General features: G+C 51.6%; 6 protein-coding genes across 10 annotated transcripts; 4 read left to right on the top strand and 2 right to left on the bottom strand.

Moving 5' to 3' along the window:
• Positions 1-48: 48 nt before the first annotated feature.
• On the top strand, positions 49-866 carry PPTG_13627 (hypothetical protein; the record flags this gene model as incomplete). The annotated part of the gene is made up of 2 exons (XM_008909462.1): positions 49-59; positions 101-866. 2 exons carry the CDS (start codon positions 49-51, stop codon positions 864-866), a joined length of 777 nt encoding a protein of 258 aa, XP_008907710.1.
• Positions 867-2,014: 1,148 nt separating this feature from the next.
• On the top strand, positions 2,015-2,890 carry PPTG_23253 (hypothetical protein). Its single transcript, XM_008909461.1, has one exon. The coding sequence runs from the start codon at positions 2,500-2,502 to the stop codon at positions 2,881-2,883; it is 384 nt and encodes a 127-aa protein (XP_008907709.1). The 5' UTR covers positions 2,015-2,499; the 3' UTR covers positions 2,884-2,890.
• PPTG_13625 (hypothetical protein) lies at positions 2,882-6,323 on the bottom strand. Its single transcript, XM_008909460.1, has 5 exons — positions 6,181-6,323; positions 5,918-6,112; positions 5,098-5,848; positions 4,916-5,020; positions 2,882-4,839 (listed from the first exon to the last, which is right to left on the bottom strand). Exons 1-5 carry the CDS (start codon positions 6,304-6,306, stop codon positions 3,029-3,031), a joined length of 2,988 nt encoding a protein of 995 aa, XP_008907708.1. The 5' UTR covers positions 6,307-6,323; the 3' UTR covers positions 2,882-3,028.
• Positions 6,324-6,447: 124 nt separating this feature from the next.
• On the top strand, positions 6,448-13,271 carry PPTG_13624 (hypothetical protein). The gene has a single exon (XM_008909459.1). The coding sequence runs from the start codon at positions 6,475-6,477 to the stop codon at positions 12,859-12,861; it is 6,387 nt and encodes a 2,128-aa protein (XP_008907707.1). The 5' UTR covers positions 6,448-6,474; the 3' UTR covers positions 12,862-13,271.
• PPTG_13623 (hypothetical protein) lies at positions 12,523-15,604 on the bottom strand. The gene is made up of 2 exons (XM_008909458.1): positions 14,593-15,604; positions 12,523-14,524 (listed from the first exon to the last, which is right to left on the bottom strand). The coding sequence occupies exons 1-2, from the start codon at positions 15,495-15,497 to the stop codon at positions 13,354-13,356; spliced, it is 2,076 nt and encodes a 691-aa protein (XP_008907706.1). The 5' UTR covers positions 15,498-15,604; the 3' UTR covers positions 12,523-13,353.
• A 103-nt stretch (positions 15,605-15,707) lies between these two features.
• PPTG_13622 (hypothetical protein) lies at positions 15,708-18,119 on the top strand. Of its 5 annotated transcripts, XM_008909453.1 has the most exons (5): positions 15,708-15,777; positions 15,851-15,934; positions 16,004-16,122; positions 16,203-16,658; positions 16,732-18,119. In XM_008909453.1, the coding sequence occupies exons 1-5, from the start codon at positions 15,743-15,745 to the stop codon at positions 18,051-18,053; spliced, it is 2,016 nt and encodes a 671-aa protein (XP_008907701.1). In that variant the 5' UTR covers positions 15,708-15,742; the 3' UTR covers positions 18,054-18,119. The 5 variants fall into 5 exon arrangements, with proteins under 5 accessions (XP_008907701.1, XP_008907702.1, XP_008907705.1 ...); XM_008909454.1 differs by having other exon boundaries at positions 15,708-15,934; XM_008909457.1 differs by having other exon boundaries at positions 15,708-15,934; positions 16,004-16,658.
• The last annotated feature ends 400 nt before the right edge of the window (positions 18,120-18,519 follow it).

Here is an 18,519-nt window from a genome sequence, read left to right as displayed (position 1 = left end):
CTGAGGATATTGAACCGACTCCAACTCGTGGCTACTCGAAGCGCGGCGATGGCTTCTCAGTGCAGGAAACGGAGGGCTTGCTGCAAGAAGTGCGTGAGAGGTGGCAAGAGGGATGGGACGTCATCGCCGAGGTGCACAACGCCCAGTTTCCGGGCCACAAGCGCTCCGCTGGCTCGTTGAAGCGCAAGTTCGCAAAGCTCTACCGCACCAAGATCGATTCTACCACCAAGGAGAAGCATGCGCGCGCTGCTGCGATGGCGAAAAAGGTGCGTGAGGAGATGCGCGGCCAGCGACGCGGTCTCGCCGCCTCCACACGCTCGTTGGGCGAGGACTTTGTAGCAGAGACCGACCCTGGTGTGGGCGTGCAGGAAGTGCACACAGATCTGAACGATGTCGAGATGATCACGGCCCAGCCAGGTACGCAGCCGCAAACGCTACCTGAAGCTACAGTGACGGCTAGCGAGCACGAGCTACGACAGACACTATCGCAGAGCGTGCCCATGACCCAAGACACGTCGGATGCGTGGCAGGCGGCCATCGGTCGCTGGCCGGTTGCAAGCGAACCATTGCGTCGAATGCGGTCACAGATTGAGAACGGTGAGGCCACGTCGAGCCAGGATCTAGCGCAGACTGTGCTGCTTGTGCTGCTGGAGTCCCAGCACCAGCGTGACCTGGAGCGGGATCAGGAACGTGAGGAACGTCGACAGGAGAGACAGTGCTGGCAAGAAGAAATGCGCGAGCAGCGTCGTCGACATGAGCAAGAACGTATGGAGGACCGACGCAGAAATGAACAGTTCATGCAGGTCATGACCACGCTCGTGGCGCAGATTGCTGCGGGGCAACAGCAGCGAGTCGGCTTGAACTGAGTGTCGTTGGTGATGAGGTAGGAAGGTCGATTTTCATGCATGTGGGACTTGCCATTGCAATACGGGGCAAGGCAGTATTGCACTGCAGCGCGAAATGCACCAGTTGTGATGGACTTAACATTGATAATAGTAAGCGGTGAGCATTTTTCCGCCCCTTCGAGTTGTATCCCCTTGAGGCTTTCACGTCTTCCGTTAAGAGCGTCCGCTTTTGCTTCAACCTCCGTCGTCAAGGATACCCATCAACTCGGTCCATATTGTTATGGTGTTACACCGGGTAGGCGGTAAAGCTCGCGTTACTTACTCTCGTTCTTTTTGAGAAGCAGCTTCTTCGGGTCGGTTGATCAACACCGACCAGCACCATACCAGAATTCAAGCCGTAGAGTGGCCTGCTCTTCTCCACTGATATTATGCGACGAAAGAAGGAATTTATTCGTAGCTTCTTAGGTGCCAAATAGAGGAATTGGTTTGCTGAAAGCAAGCCCTTGACACGTGAGCGTAAGGCCTTACAAGACATTGGCTTCCCTGATTGAGCAAGTCCACAGTTTATGGAGTATTTGAATGCACACTATGTCGTGAGGCTTACTATAAAGAGCACTATTGTCGTTTCAAATCATTACAAGTACAGCGATTAACGAGCGTTTGCTTGAGATGAAAGGTGGCGATACTATCTCTGTTCGCGTCCTGGGACCGATAAAAACTTGATACGCAAAGTCTGTCTTTCGAGTAAAAGGACAAGCAGGCAATTAGCGTGCAAACCTCTTCGATGATTGCTTCGAGACCGATACAATGGCGAGTGTATGTGTGTGTGTGTGTAGATCGAACTCACATACACATCATACCTATTGAAAGCAACTCCAGCGAGTACGCGGGCCGAGGCTGCTCCCAGCGTTTTAGCTCTGGCAGCCGAAAGTAAGAAAGAACGATTATGATGAAAAGTAGACGATTCAGTACCATAACACAAAACCAGAAGGTTCGTCCAGCGCTCGCTCAACACTCAGTGTCTCGCTGTTGGGGGGCACTGTTCTTGCCTACGAGCACCGTCATCATCTGCATAAACTGCTCGTGTCTGCGGCGGTTCTCAGCGCGCTCTTCGGCACGCTCTTCACTGCGACGACGTCGCTCTTCACGCTCTTCATCACGCCGACGGTCCTCCTCCTGTCTCCGCTGCTCGGCCTCTTCCCTGCGACGTTGCCGTTCCTCATCTCGACGTTGTCGCTCCTCTTCTCTGTCAAGGTCACGCTGGTACTGCGAGCGGAGAATGACCTTGAGTACCGACGTCAGCAGGTCGTCAGTTGGTAGCGGCGTGGCATCCGGAGGGAAAACCGCTGGGCTCTGCCACTCAGTAGTCTGACGTGGCACCCGTGCGCGTGGTCGCGGGGCTGAAGCGGCTGTAGGTGGCGTAGCAACCGTGGCTGGGACAGATACCGCCGCCGGAGACGACGTAGCGGCAGCCGGCACTTCGGCCGTGTCCACCCAGTTGTGTTCCGTTTCAGCAGCTCCTTCCTGCGTGCGCTCTTCGCCTTGTGGTGGCTGAAACGAGGCCTCACTGGATTCAACGGGTGTCTCGCCGTCAACGCTGGACACGGCTGTACCTGGCGCGGCCGGCACGCCCTCGATCATCTCCTTGTGCACGATGTGGGCGAAGGTAATGGCTTGGTGGTTCTTGGCACCGCGCGGCGGGATGTTGGAGCGATACAAGCGCGAGAACTTTTTCTTGAGCGAGTCTGCCGAGCGATTATGCTTGGCGAACTGCGCGTTGTGCAGCTGCGCAATGACATCCCAGCCCTCACGCCAACGACTACGAACCAGTTGCAACATTCCCATGGACTCCGCTTCTGTGAAGCCGTCGCCACGGCGCTGCACGTGTGCGCCAAGTCGCCGCTTCACCTCGGTCTCCATGACTTCCTGCGGGGAAAAACGTGCAGCCATTATCTTGAATTTGGGGGGAGCTTTTGAGAATGAATGGGTGGATCAAAATTTTGCGCTGAACTTGGTAGTGTCATTTCGATACGTTTGATTGGAGTAGAGTAAAGTCGGACTAATATACAAAGTGTAAATCAATTTTGGGCGCGAATATGGCCTTCACAGATTTGAATTATCTGGTATGTTGAAGTTGCATCTGGCGCCAACTTTGAATGGATCGCAAAAGATTCCATTTCATTTCAAATTGTGGAAACTATCCCAGAAATGGGCGCGCAGTGGATGTCAGCCACCAGGTGATACACTTTGGGGGCATACGACTTGACCCTTTCCACGTGCTCGCACGTGATGGTCCAGTGTTTGCCATACTGCTTGGCCAGTGCCCGCATCGAGTCCAATACGTGCTGCTCCCACGTCTCACGATCCTCCACGGCCACGTTGTCATGCACGTGGAACCAGCCGCCACTGGGCTTAAGCACCTGGACAGCCAGAGGCCAAGCCTTCTCGCTAGTGGGCAAAAGACCCAAATTAACACGGTCAGCCACAGCACCTATTGTGGGGGCAGACTCCCGGTTGTCGCCGAGGTAAACCTTGCATCTATCTGCTACATGGTTGCGCTCTAGGTTGAAACGCAGCGCTGCCACCGAGTCTGGGTTCCACTCGCACGCGTGGACGAACGCAGCGCCACCGTGCACGAGAAAAGGAAGAACATAGTATCCGATACCGCAAAATAGGTCGACGATCGTCTCACCGTGGCACCCGATATTAGCCATTCTGGCCTTTTCGGTAACGTTGCCAGACGAGAACATGACTCGTGTGAGGTCCCATCCGTAGATAATGCCATTCTCACGAATCTCGACCCAACCAGGAGCCTCCTTGCTACGTTGTGAAGTTAGGGCCTTTTCGTTCACGTACAGGAGCTCAACGTGACTCTGACGCTTCTCGCTGGCATCAATAAAAGCTTTCCGTGCAACACGTGAAAACGCAGGTGTAGTGGACGCACAGACGTGTGCCCACATTTCATCTGCAAACGATGCCCACTCCGGTTCGAGGAAAGAGTCCCGCGGGGTCAACAAGACATCGCTTACAAACTCGAATTTGTCTGGGATAGTTTTCACGATCGTGGGCGGGAGTTGGTGCTTACTAGCAAACGCACCGATGGCACTGCGGATCACTTCGTTGCGGTTCAGTCCACTCGTCTTGCCAAACTTGTTCGCGTACGCATCATCGTCAGATACAACTTCGAGCTTTTTCAGTTCAGCGTCGTTCGTTGAGGCAATGAGCTCATAAATTGTTGCTACAACAGGAAGCAAAAACATCGTTGTTGGCTTCGAATCCTTATTCGTCTTTATGATGTTTGCAACGTGGACACGGCGGGACTTGTCGTAAACGTGCGCTTTTTCCATCAATGTCTTCATCTTCTTCACTTGCAACTTCTCAACGAGAACACCAAGCGGTTTATCACCTGAGGAGGTTGATAGAGTCGTAGTAAGCGTGTTGACGAACTGACTCTTGCCATCAGCAGAAGGAGCTCTCTTCGGCGTCACTATCGAAAGTTGGCACTGGTACGTTGAAGAATAAAACTGTCCAAAGCCAAAGCACTGGAATCCACCGCCCAATACGTAAAGAGTATTGCTGGTCGACAACCACGTCGTGCTGTGGCCAACAAAAGCTGCATTCTCGTGCTTCACTTCACCAATCTCCGTCCATTGTGATGCCTCAATGTCCAGTAAACACACCTTTTTGGTCGCCTTGTCTCCATTTGCAAGCAACTCAGACGTCATACCACCCACCACTACAATCTGGTGATCGTTTATTGAGCAGGCGCTGGCAGCAAAAAGCGCAGGCGGCTGCATTTTGTTTCTCGTATTTTCGAGGCTTTTGTGTTCCCAGGTTTCCTTGATCGTATCGAATAGCAAGCACGCGCCGCTATCCTGCTCGTCACTGCAGTCGCCGGTCTCCAATGACGACATACCTCCCCAAAATGCAAGCATTGTCGAGTTGACAACTGCACCAATGTGATCAAATCGACGTGGGTTACTGGAAGAGCTCTCTGCGAAAGCAATAAACACAAATTACAGTAAGTTCTCTTAACAAAAGGCACATATGTGGGAAACAACAAAGATTACCAATTTGACGCCACTGCGGCGGATTCTGACTAAGATCCAGAGCAAATAGGTCTCCAAAGACCTGCTCAGCACTGCGACCACCGTAAATGTACACAACAGAACCGACTGTAACCACATTAAAGCATAAAAACAAACAGTAGTTAGCGCTTCATTCCATTTCATCATCAAGAAAATAGTCTTACCTGCACAGCTGCAATGCTTCCAACGCGGAGAAGGCCCAGCTCCTTGCGAAACGATCTTCTCCCACTGCTTTGATTCAAGATCCATTGCATAGAGATCGCTCAGGGGCTTTGCTGGACTTGCTCGGCCACCGAACACAACCATGCGCGTTCCCACAACAACAGCTGAGTGATACATTCGAGCCGACGGGCTATCCGAGCCGGCCACCGCGTGGTGCGTCTGCTGAAGAGTATATTCCTTCGAAGGTGTCAAGAAGGTCACGTCGGCAACGCGAGTTGTCGTTCCAGACGTAGTTGGCCCCTGGCCACCGAATACAACAATGGCACCACCGTACTCCACACTGGAATGACCCACGAGCTTAACGCTGTCCTCGCTTGTCACCTCCGTCCAGGAGGTCAGATCAACCACAGATCCGTTTCCTGTCATCGAACTCGCAGCCGGCTGGCAGAACTTAGCGCGGAAAGCTTCAAAAAGTCGATCCGTCTTCAGCTTGTTGGATTCAAACTTCTGGTTAGCGATATCCACGATCCACCTGAGGTAATCCTTGTTCACGAGCAGTTGCTCCGCATTTCGACCAAGTGGGATCTCTAACCCGTTGGCCGTCGTGCGGATCGCACACATAATCTTTCGGTTGCCAAGCACAACGCCTGATTCACGGAATCCACTCGCAATACCCCATTGCAGCAACTCCTTTGCCGAGTCCAGATCGCGACATACCACGTGCATGATGAACGGTTCATGCTTAAAGATAATCTACAGCGACAATCAATTTCGGTTAGTCGCCAGCAATAAAATTGAGCCGTTTTAATGGCAACAACGCACCATATTGCTGGTGTTGGAAGTGGCGTCGGGCGAGCGCAACGCAGTCGCCAATTGGTCGAACGTAATGGTGGCATGTTCTGCAACTAACCACTTGCCGCCTTTAGTGATCAGGTCCGTGCCAGCTTCGCCCCCATTGTTTGTTGCAGCTTCACCGCAGAAAACCGCAATGCGCCCCGAGCACGAGCTGCTCGTCACCTGTGGGAGTCGAGGCGAGTTAGTACAATTCCATTGCAGAATGCAGCAACCAACTACCAGCAACTCACGTAATCCGGATGCGCATTGATGGTCTTAATCATGTCCACAATAGGCTCATCGATGCAGCCCTTGGGACTCTTGTCCTCCATGGCCTGCAGCTTGCGCAGACTCTCGCGCTTGAGCTGCGCGAACATGGTCCAATCAAAGCAAAAGCGTAATGTGTAGACTTAATTTTTGGTACATGTTTGGCAAATTTTGCCAAACAAAAATTCACTTGAAGGATCCCAATTTTTTTGTTTCGCCAAATTTATAAGAATAACATCACAAAATATAGTACAGTACAAAAAATAGTTAGCTTCATCATGGCGCAGCCGAGTATCCGCGTCCACGGTGTGCGCGCGAACAAGCGCCGCACACTGCCAACAGACAACGGAGGCGTATTCTTTAGTGAGTCGCAGTACTCTTCGTCGCCATTTCTCGTCCGTGTGACGTTCGACAGCGTCTCATTCGTGCATCGCGGGACACACGTCGTGGAGCGGCGCTTTGTCTTCCCAGGTCGCGTCTTGCACGCTGTACTGGCGGATTTCTCTCCCGAAGTATTAAATGATGTAACAACACAAGCTATTGGATCTTCACCAGGCAGAAGAGCTCGGAAAGCGTCGCTAAATCCTCATTTGCACCCTCATTTATGCGTTCTGGTGCGTTCCGACTGCTTAAATGTCTACACCGCAGGTGGAGAAGTGTTCGAGGTGGCGCTGCCGTTCCAGGCCAACAAACTATTACCCATGGATGGACGGGGCTTACTGTTGCAGCGCAGTCCGGCGCCACCGATCCCGTCGTCGTCGTCAAAACGACCCAGAGATGCTGCAGCAATGGCGCTGGCCCGGAAAAACCGACGCGCCAGCACGAGTAACAGAGGGGATGGGGATAGATACAAGTACAGCTCTGGGGACAAGAGCGCACCGGCGAGACCACGTTATTTTACACTCAGGCACCCGCTAGATGAGGTCAAACCTGTGGCGTTAAGTGCAGTGGGAGGGAAAAGTGGGGACAAGTTTCTCTCGGACTCGGCGTTGGAAGCTGTGGATGTACTGGAGGTTGGCATGTCGGCTGTTTTGGTGGTGTTCCATCGCTGGGAACAGAGGTTTTGTGTTTTTCGGATGAATACGGTGCAGAAGTCGACGAGCAGCTTGATGCCGGAGGTTAAAGTGGTGGATGGCCCGACGTGGACGAGATATAGAGCTAGAAGTGACTTGGAGGAATTACGCGTGCGGATTGAACCGGATTGGACGGCGACGATGCTGTGGAAAACGCCCCGTGTTGGACCAGCGAATTCTAAACCGATGTTTTTGTCGCCGATTGCTTCGGTTCCTTCTCTCTTGACTGCTTCTCCTGTTACACCATTGCCGTTAATGAACAGCATGTCGTCAACCTGTTCGGGAAATGTTACCAAAGTAACATTTATTGCGTCAGACGTCGATGGACTTCCGTTGCTGTGCATAATGGACAAAGATGCTGGAACACTTCTTATGACACCATTCTCACAACAAGAAAACGCTACGGCAGTGCCTGGCGAAGGTGATAATGAAATTGGTAGCGTTCGTATCTTGCACTGTCGCAACGCGGTTCCAATCAGGCAGCGTAGTCAAGCAAAATCATGTGAAGGTGGTGAAGATCAAGATTTTGAAAGTTCTATCGATATTGTGGTGCTTGAAAAGGATGGCACTCTTGTCCTATATAGAGCACATCTTCCTATTTGCCGCCTAGTCCTTCCTGATGTGGAGCAGAATGATGCTGGCACTGTAAATGTAAATGGTTCAGGGAATATGCGCTTGAATGCCAACCTACAGTTAAACTCTATATGCAAGGGTGACGCCTACGAAATCGTGTATCCAGATCTGTATGGTTGTTACAATGGGAAGATCTGGCGATGCGAACATCCGTTAAAGATCGCGAGCTCGCCGCTGTTACGGCAAGCTTTTGATGTGCTGATGTGCATAGTCCCCCCGACAGAATTGAGGGCGTTTAAGGCGCAAGTAATTTGCAGAGCACAACAGAAAGCTCGAACTTCTGTGCAAGCTGACGACTTCACGAGTGGTGGGTTTGAATGGCAGTCTTTCTGCGAGAGCATCATCGGTCTGTTGCCGTACCAAACAGTTGAGAGAGACGAAGCTCTGGTGTCTGACGGAGTCGCTATTAAGGATGACGAGATGACTTCTGCTGTTTCAAGTTCGTCATCGTTTGATGCGCTTTGCCTGAGTCATTTTCATGACGTTTATCAATACGAGCACGCGATGCTGTTCGCCACAATGGAGCTTCCCGCTGTGGAGCCCAGCCTCAGTGATAATCGTGCTACTAGCCTGGAAAACATGCAACGGAATGAAAAATACTCGCTCATGGAAGAGTATGTGGGAGCAATATTTGCAGGGCTTCACTTGCTCTGCGAAGATTCTAAGTTGTCAATTACGCTCTTTAAAGAGCGTTTGCATCTAGCAGAGTTACTGTTAAAAATGGCTCTGCGACTGAAGCTGGATCCTTTTGTTGCGTATTATAATGATGATCATTGCGTTCTACAACACCGAGCAGTACCGACAGAGAAAAGCTCGAGGTTGAAATTACATTCCAAGACCGAAGATGGAGGATTGCTTGGCTTTAAGAAGTATGGATCTGTGCCAGACTTGGTCTTGTGGCTTAAAGACAAGATGACAGCAAAGTCTCACACATCAGTGGAGTTCCCTACGCTTCATAACGCAGTGCAATCGTCTGGCAGCTTGTCTCGGCACCCTGATAACCCACTTCGGCGCACGAGAGCGATCTGCCGTGTATTCGAGCTCATTTTTTCAAGCTCAGCAGAGAGGGATCCTACTACACAGTCGGATGCTTTCAAGCTGATCGTGTATCTCACTCAAGATCCAATCGGTAGCGCATTATCATTGGACGATCTTCCTGTTGGTCTAAGCTTTCCTATCGTCCAAACGATCCGCCAAGTGAAGCACCACCCGCCTCCTTTTATCACCGAAGACGTTTGTGCGTTTGTGGGACGAGAAGATCTCAGTATCGCAAGCGCAGAAAATCTGACCGACCATTTCGACTATTCTGAAAACCAGCAACAACATGATTTTGCGAGTAAAACTGGAGACATGAGCTTTCAAGCCGAAGATGAGTACCGCGATGACTGTGACGGTCTCGAAGACATTACAAGTCGAAGTCAGCCGCTTTTCCCTACCGACCAGAGAATGAAGGAAGTCGCTCGACTGCTTCGCTCGAGTCGCCCTCTGTGTTTGAAGTTAGAAAAGACGCCGGATTTGTCGGATCTCGACTACGCGCAGCAACAACAATCTCGCTTGTTGCTGCTGTGCAAACGATCGATGGCGCTGTCCGTTGCACGTGGCATGGTCACGCTTGGGAGTTTTGATGTTTCTACAGCACAAACTCAAATTTGGCGACTTCAAATTCCTGCGCTGCCCCTTCAAGGTCGGAAGCCACCAACAAATGCAATTGTGGAGCTTGATCTGTCCGGCTATGCTAAAGAGTTGACGTATTGGCCTCAATTCCACAACGGGTGTGCTACAGGGTTACGACTTCCAGCACAAGACCTCTCGGGCGTCATTAATCGTCATTGGATCAAGTATCACCGACCGTCAGTGAATGATACGCAGCGAAGCCCAGGCGGGGCTCGACAAACTGCAACGACCCAGTCAGCTGATACTACCGGTCGTAATTTGGAGGAGGCATATGCAGCACATGCAGGGTTATTGCTGGGAATCGGTCTGCGCGGTCATCTTAAGTGCTTGTCCATGGCTGATGTATACAACTACCTGTCGCTGTCAAATGAGTTCGTGACTGTAGCAATCATGCTCGGCATGGCGAGCACGGCTGCACACTGTCGACGCAAGCGAAAGCAGGCTGCAGCAACAAAAAAAAAAAAGGTTGGCACTAGTGATGATGGAAGTCACGCGTCACCATCTAAAAACGCCGAGGAGATGACACCAGTTGAGACAGATCAGTTCTTCTCTAATTTCTCCGAGCTTTCATCGTCAGATCAAACGCCTCTATTAGGAACGGGCCTAGAGTTGGCGCTGGAGCGATCAGTATCCAAGATGTTGTGTCTTCATGTGCCGTCATTGCTACCTTCGCCATTCGGGGGATTTTCAGTGCCAGCATCTACGCAGACAGCGGCATTACTTGGACTTGGAATTTTATACCAAGGCACAGGTTATCGACTGATGACAGAACTACTACTCGCCGAGATAGCGCGTTCTCCGTCGAGCGCTCAATTTGTGGGAAGCAACAGTAATGCAGGATTGTCGACGTCTTCGTTTGATCAACTGGAGGGATACGCCTTGGCAGCAGGGATGGCACTCGGTCTTGTCGTGCTTGGACGAGGCCAAACTACATCAGGTGACCCTGGCCTTGCTGATCTCAAGCTGGAGGAAAAGCTTCACAAGTACATTGTCGGTGGCGCACAACAGTACCGGGATGCAAATGCAGCCGGGAGTTGTCTGTATCGAGGTCGTCGTTGGCATCGGTTTGGTAGTGGAGGCAATGGCATTAACGCTGCGGTTAATGGCAGCACCACAGGTAACGGTACACCCAATAACATGGCATCATCTCCTGGCGCTGGTCGCGATACAAAACACTCAAGCGATCGCAGTGGGGCTCGTAGTGGTGGCGAGCACGTGAACATCGGGGTGACTGCCTGTGCTAGTGCTCTGGCATTAGCCTTCATGTACATGCAGACGAATAACAAGGCGGTGGCGGCACAACTAGTGGTTCCCGATACGCTTATCCTTCTGGACTATGTTCGCCCCGACATCCTGTTGGTACGCACGCTGGCAAAGAACTTAGTAATGTGGAACGGCATCTCTCCGACAACGGAATGGATTGAGCGCCATGAAGTCCCAGCACAGCTTCTTCAAGCGTACAAGTCTATTCAGATGTATGGCGGCGACGTAAGAGGAGACACCAACTATTTGAGGGGCTCGTCGTCACATTCTGACCTCCACTCCATTTGCGAGGCCTACGCAAACATTGTTGCTGGAGCATGCATGAGTGTTGGGCTACGGTTCGCTGGAACAGCAAACTCGTCCGCTCGGACCACACTGCGCAAGTACGTTCTTCACTTTCGTGAACTAAGATCAAAGGCTTCATCTTCGTCGTCTTCGATGATTCTGAGAGGAAGTAGCAGTGTTGTTGCTGCTGCGACGGAGCGGGCAACTATTGAACGGTGCTTAGCGGTGTGTGCACAGGCACTAGCTTTAATTGACGCAGGAACGGGTCATGTTGAGACGCTGACACTGCTGCGTTCGATAACATTGCGGCAGCGTGTGGACGCGGCAATGAGCTATGGCAACCACATGGCTCTGAGTATGGCGATTGGATTGCTTTTCCTCGGCGGAGGACGTGCCACTGTGTCACGATCGAAAGAGGCTATTGCGGCGCTTGTGATTTCACTCTATCCGATGCCACCCATGAATACGGCTGATAACAAGTACCATCTACAGGCTTTCCGTCACCTTTACGTGCTGGCAGTTGATACGTCGAGGCTGCTGGAGACTGTGGACGTGAATACTAAAAGGACTTGTGCAGTTCAGGTCCGAGTGGACCTCCATCCTGGTGAAGATGACTCGGTGGATGATACGCAGCCTTCGCACCGGGTACATCGAAGCCCATGTCTTCTTCCAGAGATCACAACGATCGAACGGCTTGTCATATCCGACCCTGAGTTCTACCCGCTTGAAATTCTTACACCGCACTCTGATGATCGGACATCTTTGGAGACTGGCAAAATGAAAACTGCTAATTCTCTACGGTTGGAACTGTTGCGAAGCAAGAATGTAGTTTTCCTGAAGCGCAGACATCGCAAAGACTTAAGATATTTTACTGGTTTTACGGAGGAATTGGAGCACCTGCATGACCGACACGAGTATCACAGTGGCGGTAGCAACGACAATCGATTGAGGAGACTTTTTCGTGCGTACCTCATGAGTACTAACGGTGACGATGACGACTGTGAAGATGTTGAGGACGAAGGAGATGTGGCAGATTGGGGCGGCAGTTGGTGGGCAACGCAGTTGAGCCCACGGGCGCTGGAACATGTCAGAGACGAGGAGCAATTGCTAATGCCATCATATCTGAACGCATTACATGCACTCTTTCGTCTGCAGCAAGTGCCACAGCTGGCAAGTGCTATCGAAGTCGTCGACCTAAACTTGTTCAGCGAGTACTGCTGTTTACAAGGGTCGCTATTGGAGACATTGCCGCCTGAGTCGAAAGATGAAGGGAAAACTCAACTCGTGAATGTGTCTGGAGGAATCGCGGAGAAAAGATCTTCGCTATCCGAGTTTGGTGTATGGCTCTCGAATCAAACCGAAGAGGCTCTCAGTGCTCTGTGGCGTCGAACCTCGTTGGATATTTCTTCTCTCGCTTCAGCACGGGTTCACCTATTGGAACCTGCGTCGTGTTCATCGCATGGGAAGCGTGTGGTCGATAGATTTTTCGTCAGTGTGTTGATGCGGTACTTCGGCGGTCCTTCGGCGTCCTCGCTACTGATTAGACTTGCTGAGCAGGACTGGAGAACCAAGTTTCAAAGAGTGCTGGCCGCTTGTTCACAAGCCCAGCGACATGCAGGGGGCACACAATCGCCAGCACGATTTCAGTTGTCTGCTTTTCTTGACCAAGATGAGCTCACAGAAGCGGAAAAGACCTTCTGGCTCAAGTTGGTATCATTCTTCCTGTTCTCAAACTAACACCAAGTGAATGATGACAAGAAGTTGTTATCTGTTTTGCTAGTGCTATTTAGTTTTTATTGCCTTGCAGTCTTGAACCGAAGTGGTTGCGTGAAGATGGCAAATATCTCCTGATCTGCTCGCAAGTGTTTTCCTATCTATTCACCCCGAACCTACAAAAAATTGAGTGCTCCATCTTCATCTGGAATGGGGCTGGCCGTCGCCTGTAGTGTCTTGAATGGTGGCAGTTCGCGCGCCTGGAGACACGTACACAACACATGAGGTCCGCTCGCTGATCAATCAGAAAGCCCGCTGGTCACCAGTGTCGCCTCGCTGCTAAGCTTTTGTCCTGGCTGTCGAGAAGCATCCGCGCACGTCCTTGCCGCTGTTGCTACCTCTACATTTTTTTTCTTTGTGGGAACTATTTTCTCTTTTTTTTTTCCTTCATGGTATGCCATGATGTTCCTCTTTTCTTTTTTTTCTTTTTTGCCACACGCCACCACTGCAACCTTCTCAATTCAGTTTGGCAAAAGTGATTTTCATTTTACGTCTCTTGCGCGGCGACGACACGGCTGCAGGAGCCGCTGCCAACTCCACAGGCTTCTTCATCACCTTTACAGGCGGCGAAGTCATCCCTCGAGCTGCCGCGCCATTTGTCGACGTGTTGACAGAGTTCTCACCCAACGGTTTCCCGTCCAGGCTACCAACTCCAGCCACAGCTTTGCCATCACGGTCACGCTTACCTGTCTTTTCTGGCGATGTCGTCGACGCCACCATCTTCGCCTTCACCGGTGTATTGTTGACTGAATCAGCGCCGTTCACGTCACCTCCATCAGCTGCAGGATCAGGACTTCCTGGTTGCGAAATGCTGCCCTTGCCGCTCGCCATCTCGGTTGCAAGTGACGCAGCCTTCTGACTGCACGTTAAATCATCTCCATCTTCTTGCGAGTGCGTACATTCGTCACCCGAAGGCGGAGGACTCGGAGCAGCAGCCTCCTCCGCCTTCTTCTCCTCTTCTTTCTTCTTCTTCATGAACTCACGACGAGCGACACGTGCTACAGTTCGTCCGCCCATGTCTTCGAACACACTCTCCGGCAACGCCTTCCACAATACTGGAGTAACCCCCACGTCCATAGTGGGAGTTCGTTTGTTCCAGCGGTAGAGGTCGTTGTTCTTAAAGTAATCCACTGAACTATCGATGCTCACTTCACGACTACGCAGCTGGCGACGATCAATATCAAAGCCCACATAAAAGCAGACACCGAACTTGCTTGGTTGAGCTGGGGGCTGGCCGTTTGACTGTTCACCAGCCGGAGGTTCGCCACCAGTCACGTAAGTCAGGGGAAATTTCTTTGTGAACACACGCAAGCGACATAGCGCTGGGTTATACGCCAACGACTCCACCAGTTTGCGCATACGGGACTCGCAGAAACTGCACCATGCCTGCTCCTCTTCCTGGTTCTCTGTGTACACCTCGACTGCGAGGTAGTGTTGGTGGATGGCGAAAAATTCAGAAGGCTCGAACAGCGGTCCCCATTCCGATCCACCCTTGCTAAGCACGTCCTGTACAATGGTCAAGCCGCGCTTAAACTCTTCCTTCATCACCGCCAGACTGTGCGTCGATACATTAAACGAAGAGTTCATCGACGGGTACGCCGGCGTCAGGATCGGCATCACTTGGTAACTAATCAATAACACTATCATATCAGTAATGTAACACAGATCTAATAAACAAAACAATATTGAACTCACCGGTTGTGGCCCGCATTAGCATTCCAGACTTCCAGGCCGAGGTTGGCATCGTGGGTTTTGCACAGTTGGATGGCCAGCGGCCACTTCCAGTTGTTCAGCACCATGAAAAAACGCAGCAATAAAGTTGAGGGTGCCGCTGTCGGGTACAGCTGGTTGATGAAGCACACCAAGATGCACCAATTGACACCACCGAGGTATCCCATCTTGTTCGAGTACAGCCCGCGTCGTTTGGCCCATCGTCTGACGATTCTAAGCACGCTGATGAAGCTCTCCCGGTTGGGTGTCAACTTGATCATGAGTTCCGTGACTCGAGGACCGTTGAGACTCTTCTCCGTGGCTGGATCCACTCCAACAAGCACGTGATCGTCCAGTATATTGAGATTCTCTGGGATGGAGTTCCGTGGCAAGATGGCAATCTGCAGATCGATGTTAATCTCCTCGTAGTCAAAGGTGATCAGGGGTACGATGGCGCCTTCGATAGCCACGAGCTGTGAAACCTTTGGATGTTTCAGGAAAATCTCCTTAAGTGAAGAGAAGAAATCCTCGCGCGTCACGTGGCGCGGGGCCACGCAGATAGTATCGATATCAGCTCCAGGCTCGTTGACGCCGAGTCTGTAGGAACCCGAGACGAGGATCTGGCCGCCTGCATCTGCCGCCATCTCCTCTGGAACGCCTTTCTCCATACAAACCTGCTTGACCCAGGCGCGGAAAATGGAACGAAGTTCGGCTAGGATCAGAGAACGGCGAGTGATGTTGGCGTCCGACTCGGTAGGGAAGTGCTCGTCCATGAAGGTTTGAAGCTTGGCCGACTGCTCCAAGTCCTTGGGCTCCGGCGGCGTCGTCCGGATGGCCTTGTACGCCTGCTCTAGCACGTGAGGAGCCACGGTAAACGTCGAGCTCTGCATCGTGGAGCGGATAGTGAACTGAGGACTGTCGTTTCGGGCCAGGACTTGCTTGCGACAGCGCCAAAATCTGCTTCTGTCAGTCAAGGTCGGCGCTGTCTCTGTCTCGCTCATTGGACGATAAAGCTTCTAGACTCCATTGGACGAAAAGCGTGCGTCAATGGAAAGAGATTATTTCCACCAATCATTGAAAATTTCACATTTGAATTTTGAAAAGCAAAATCTTCGCGGTTGATTAACCGTTGAACATGGACGACATCGAGGCACTCATGCCCCGCACTAAGTGCGTCCTCCCTCGCCCCACGACCCTGTACTGGAGATAAAGCACTGATACGTGTTCTTCTGCTTCTTTACAGAGCGGCTAATGACCACGCCCCTGTCGACAAGGCCAAGTTGAAGCAGTACATGGCCACCAAAAAGGCGGCCCACACCATTGGAGCGTAAGACGAATCAGTCAGGAATATTTTATGTATTACATGCTAAACTATCATACCTCACTATTGCTTCAGCCGCTCGGGCGTCGTGGTGCGCGGTGACGTGCGCAAGGACGCTGAGGGGTTCGAGGACGTCGACGATTTCTGGGTCGATGACGACTCGATGCAAGACGACTCGGTGGACGACGACGACTGTGCGTGCTGTTCACAGCTGCAATATAGTAGAGATTACTGTTGTGATTGTGCTGATGTTGGCTCTGTGCTGTGTGGACAGCGCTGACGGCGTCGGACAAGGAGTCAGCAGACACGTCGGGGGACATCTCAGAGCCGAGCGAACATGAGGTAGAGCTGCCGGATATCGACAGTCCCGTTATGAGTGACCGCGAGAATATGGAGATCGAGACCGGAAACATACCGTCGCGGAGGCGCTCGCAGAGAAACAGTGGTCGAGTGGAAAGAGAGGAGAAGAAGGAGGACGCAGATCCTGCGCCCTCGTCTCCTCTGCGGAGCGATGTGTCGTTCGATTTTGGCGGCTCACCTCATGGATCTGTGGATATGAACACCGACAAGAACATCACGATCCGTGATAGACGCAAGAAGTCGACTGGGAAGGATGATAAGGAAAAAGCGAAGGCTCGTCGACGAGAATCGTACGGTGGACGTGGCTTTGACGAGGATATGATCAGTCCGTTCTCCATGAATGAAGGCCAAGTCACACCGCTATCGAATGGTACGTTATACTTATTATCTGATATTATTTAAACGTCGGACTAATATTGCATATTTTCCCTTTAAACTTACAGCTAGTGACCGTACTTTGAAGTCAATCCCTTCGTTTTCAGACAAGAATTCACTCTCGCCAAACATCAGTAAAGATCTATTCAAAAAAGGTGACTATGATAGTGATCCCAGCGACGAAAAGCCAAAGAAGAAGCAGGCGAAGGGAAAGAAAGCGAAAAAGATAGCAACGGGGAAGCAGTCAGTTGGTGATACGAAGAAGCGTCGAATCCGACCGACGGGTAAGTATGGCTATCGAACGACTCCACCTGCAACAGACACGTCGATCCAATCCGTCCAGACAGACGATGACAACGACGAATCGTTCGAGGCGCAGCATGACTCAGGTGGCGAGACCGGAGATGACAGCTATTACAATGAACCAGATGCACCAACCGGTCCGGTCCGTGACAGGTTGCCAGACGCGTCTAGGATTTTGGACGAGGAGAACGACGATGCATGGGATGGTAGTGGCTTGCGTCGATCGAAGCGACGGCGTTTTAAACCTTTGGCCTGGTTTAAGAGCGAACACATGGTGTACGAACGCACTTTCGTTGGTGTAGGCACAGTAATGCCTACGGTTGTGGGCGTGGAGCGTCTTGGTCATGACTCCCCGACGTCGAAACGAATGAAGGCAAAGCCACCATCGAAAAGGACCAACAACAGCAGAGCGTTGACTCGCAAGGAGTTACCTAAGGACATCCAAAAGCGAATTGTGGATAGCGAATGGGCGACGCTTTTCGACAGCCAGGCTGGTTGTATGAATGATCTGAACATTATCTGCCGTTCCAGCGAAATCCGTCTACGCAAGCTCCCCACCGAGGAGAGGGGTGGAGCGGTAGTGCACGCCTATGCAGGTCAGAGTTTCAACCTGTTCAGTCCGTCTCCGTTTGCTCGGTGGATCTCTGGTCGTGTCGTGTTACCTCCTGGAGCGTGGAAAGAACCAGAGGGCGTCGGTCAAGCAGTTCAGTTGTTCTACGTCACGGGTTGTCAGCCGAAATCTCTCGAGTTGGCGCTGGCTCCTGAGACCGACGACGATTTCTTCACAAGCAAGTACACAACGCACTTTTTGCTCAGTCCAGGTGACGAGTTCTACGTGCCGGCTGGTAACGTGTACTATGTGAAGAACCACTCGAGTTCTGCGGATTGCGATCTGCGATTCACTATTTTGAAACCTGAAGCGCCAATGCCAGATGACAACGACTCGGAGCCAGAGCAGGAGCAGGAAAAGGAGGAAGCTACGACCACTGAGACCAAGCCGGAGGCTACCGAGGCGAGTAGCCCACTAAAACGCAAACGCGAGGAGGACGCAGATGCTGACGCAGACGCAGAATCCGACTCCGTCTAACGTGGCCATGTAGTTTCATTATACCAGCAGTCTCCTTTATTCAATAAATTCGTTTCGTGTGCAAAGTTTTTCGGTCTCTGGTATCGGCGTATCGTCTCCATCGTGACATTGCTGTCGCTGTAGTTGCACATATAGCCGGAAAACTGTCTGACTCGCTGATAGCCGGTCCCGTTATCCGGCAGGTATGATTACTTCTGACAAGTTCATTGACGACTGCAGCTTCATCGTGCACGTCATGCAATGCAGGACTTTACCCGATGCGTTCGCAACCTTTGAAAGACTTTAACAATGGAATACTGTACCGTATCGTTGCCACTACCGTTTGGGTCCTCTTTCGAGATGTCCACACACTTCGACGTTAACCGTTGAACAATACGGGCAATTGATGCGGTTGCAGGACACGTCGTCAACTCGAATGGAGATTTATGCGCGCATACGCATGGACGAAGCTCTGCTATAAAAGCAG

This window comes from Phytophthora parasitica, assembly GCF_000247585.1.
Source record: "Phytophthora parasitica INRA-310 unplaced genomic scaffold supercont2.33, whole genome shotgun sequence".
NCBI lineage: Eukaryota > Oomycota > Peronosporomycetes > Peronosporales > Peronosporaceae > Phytophthora > Phytophthora nicotianae.
The sequence above is the reverse complement of the archived record's forward strand: the minus strand, read 5'-3'. Positions and strand labels throughout refer to the sequence as shown.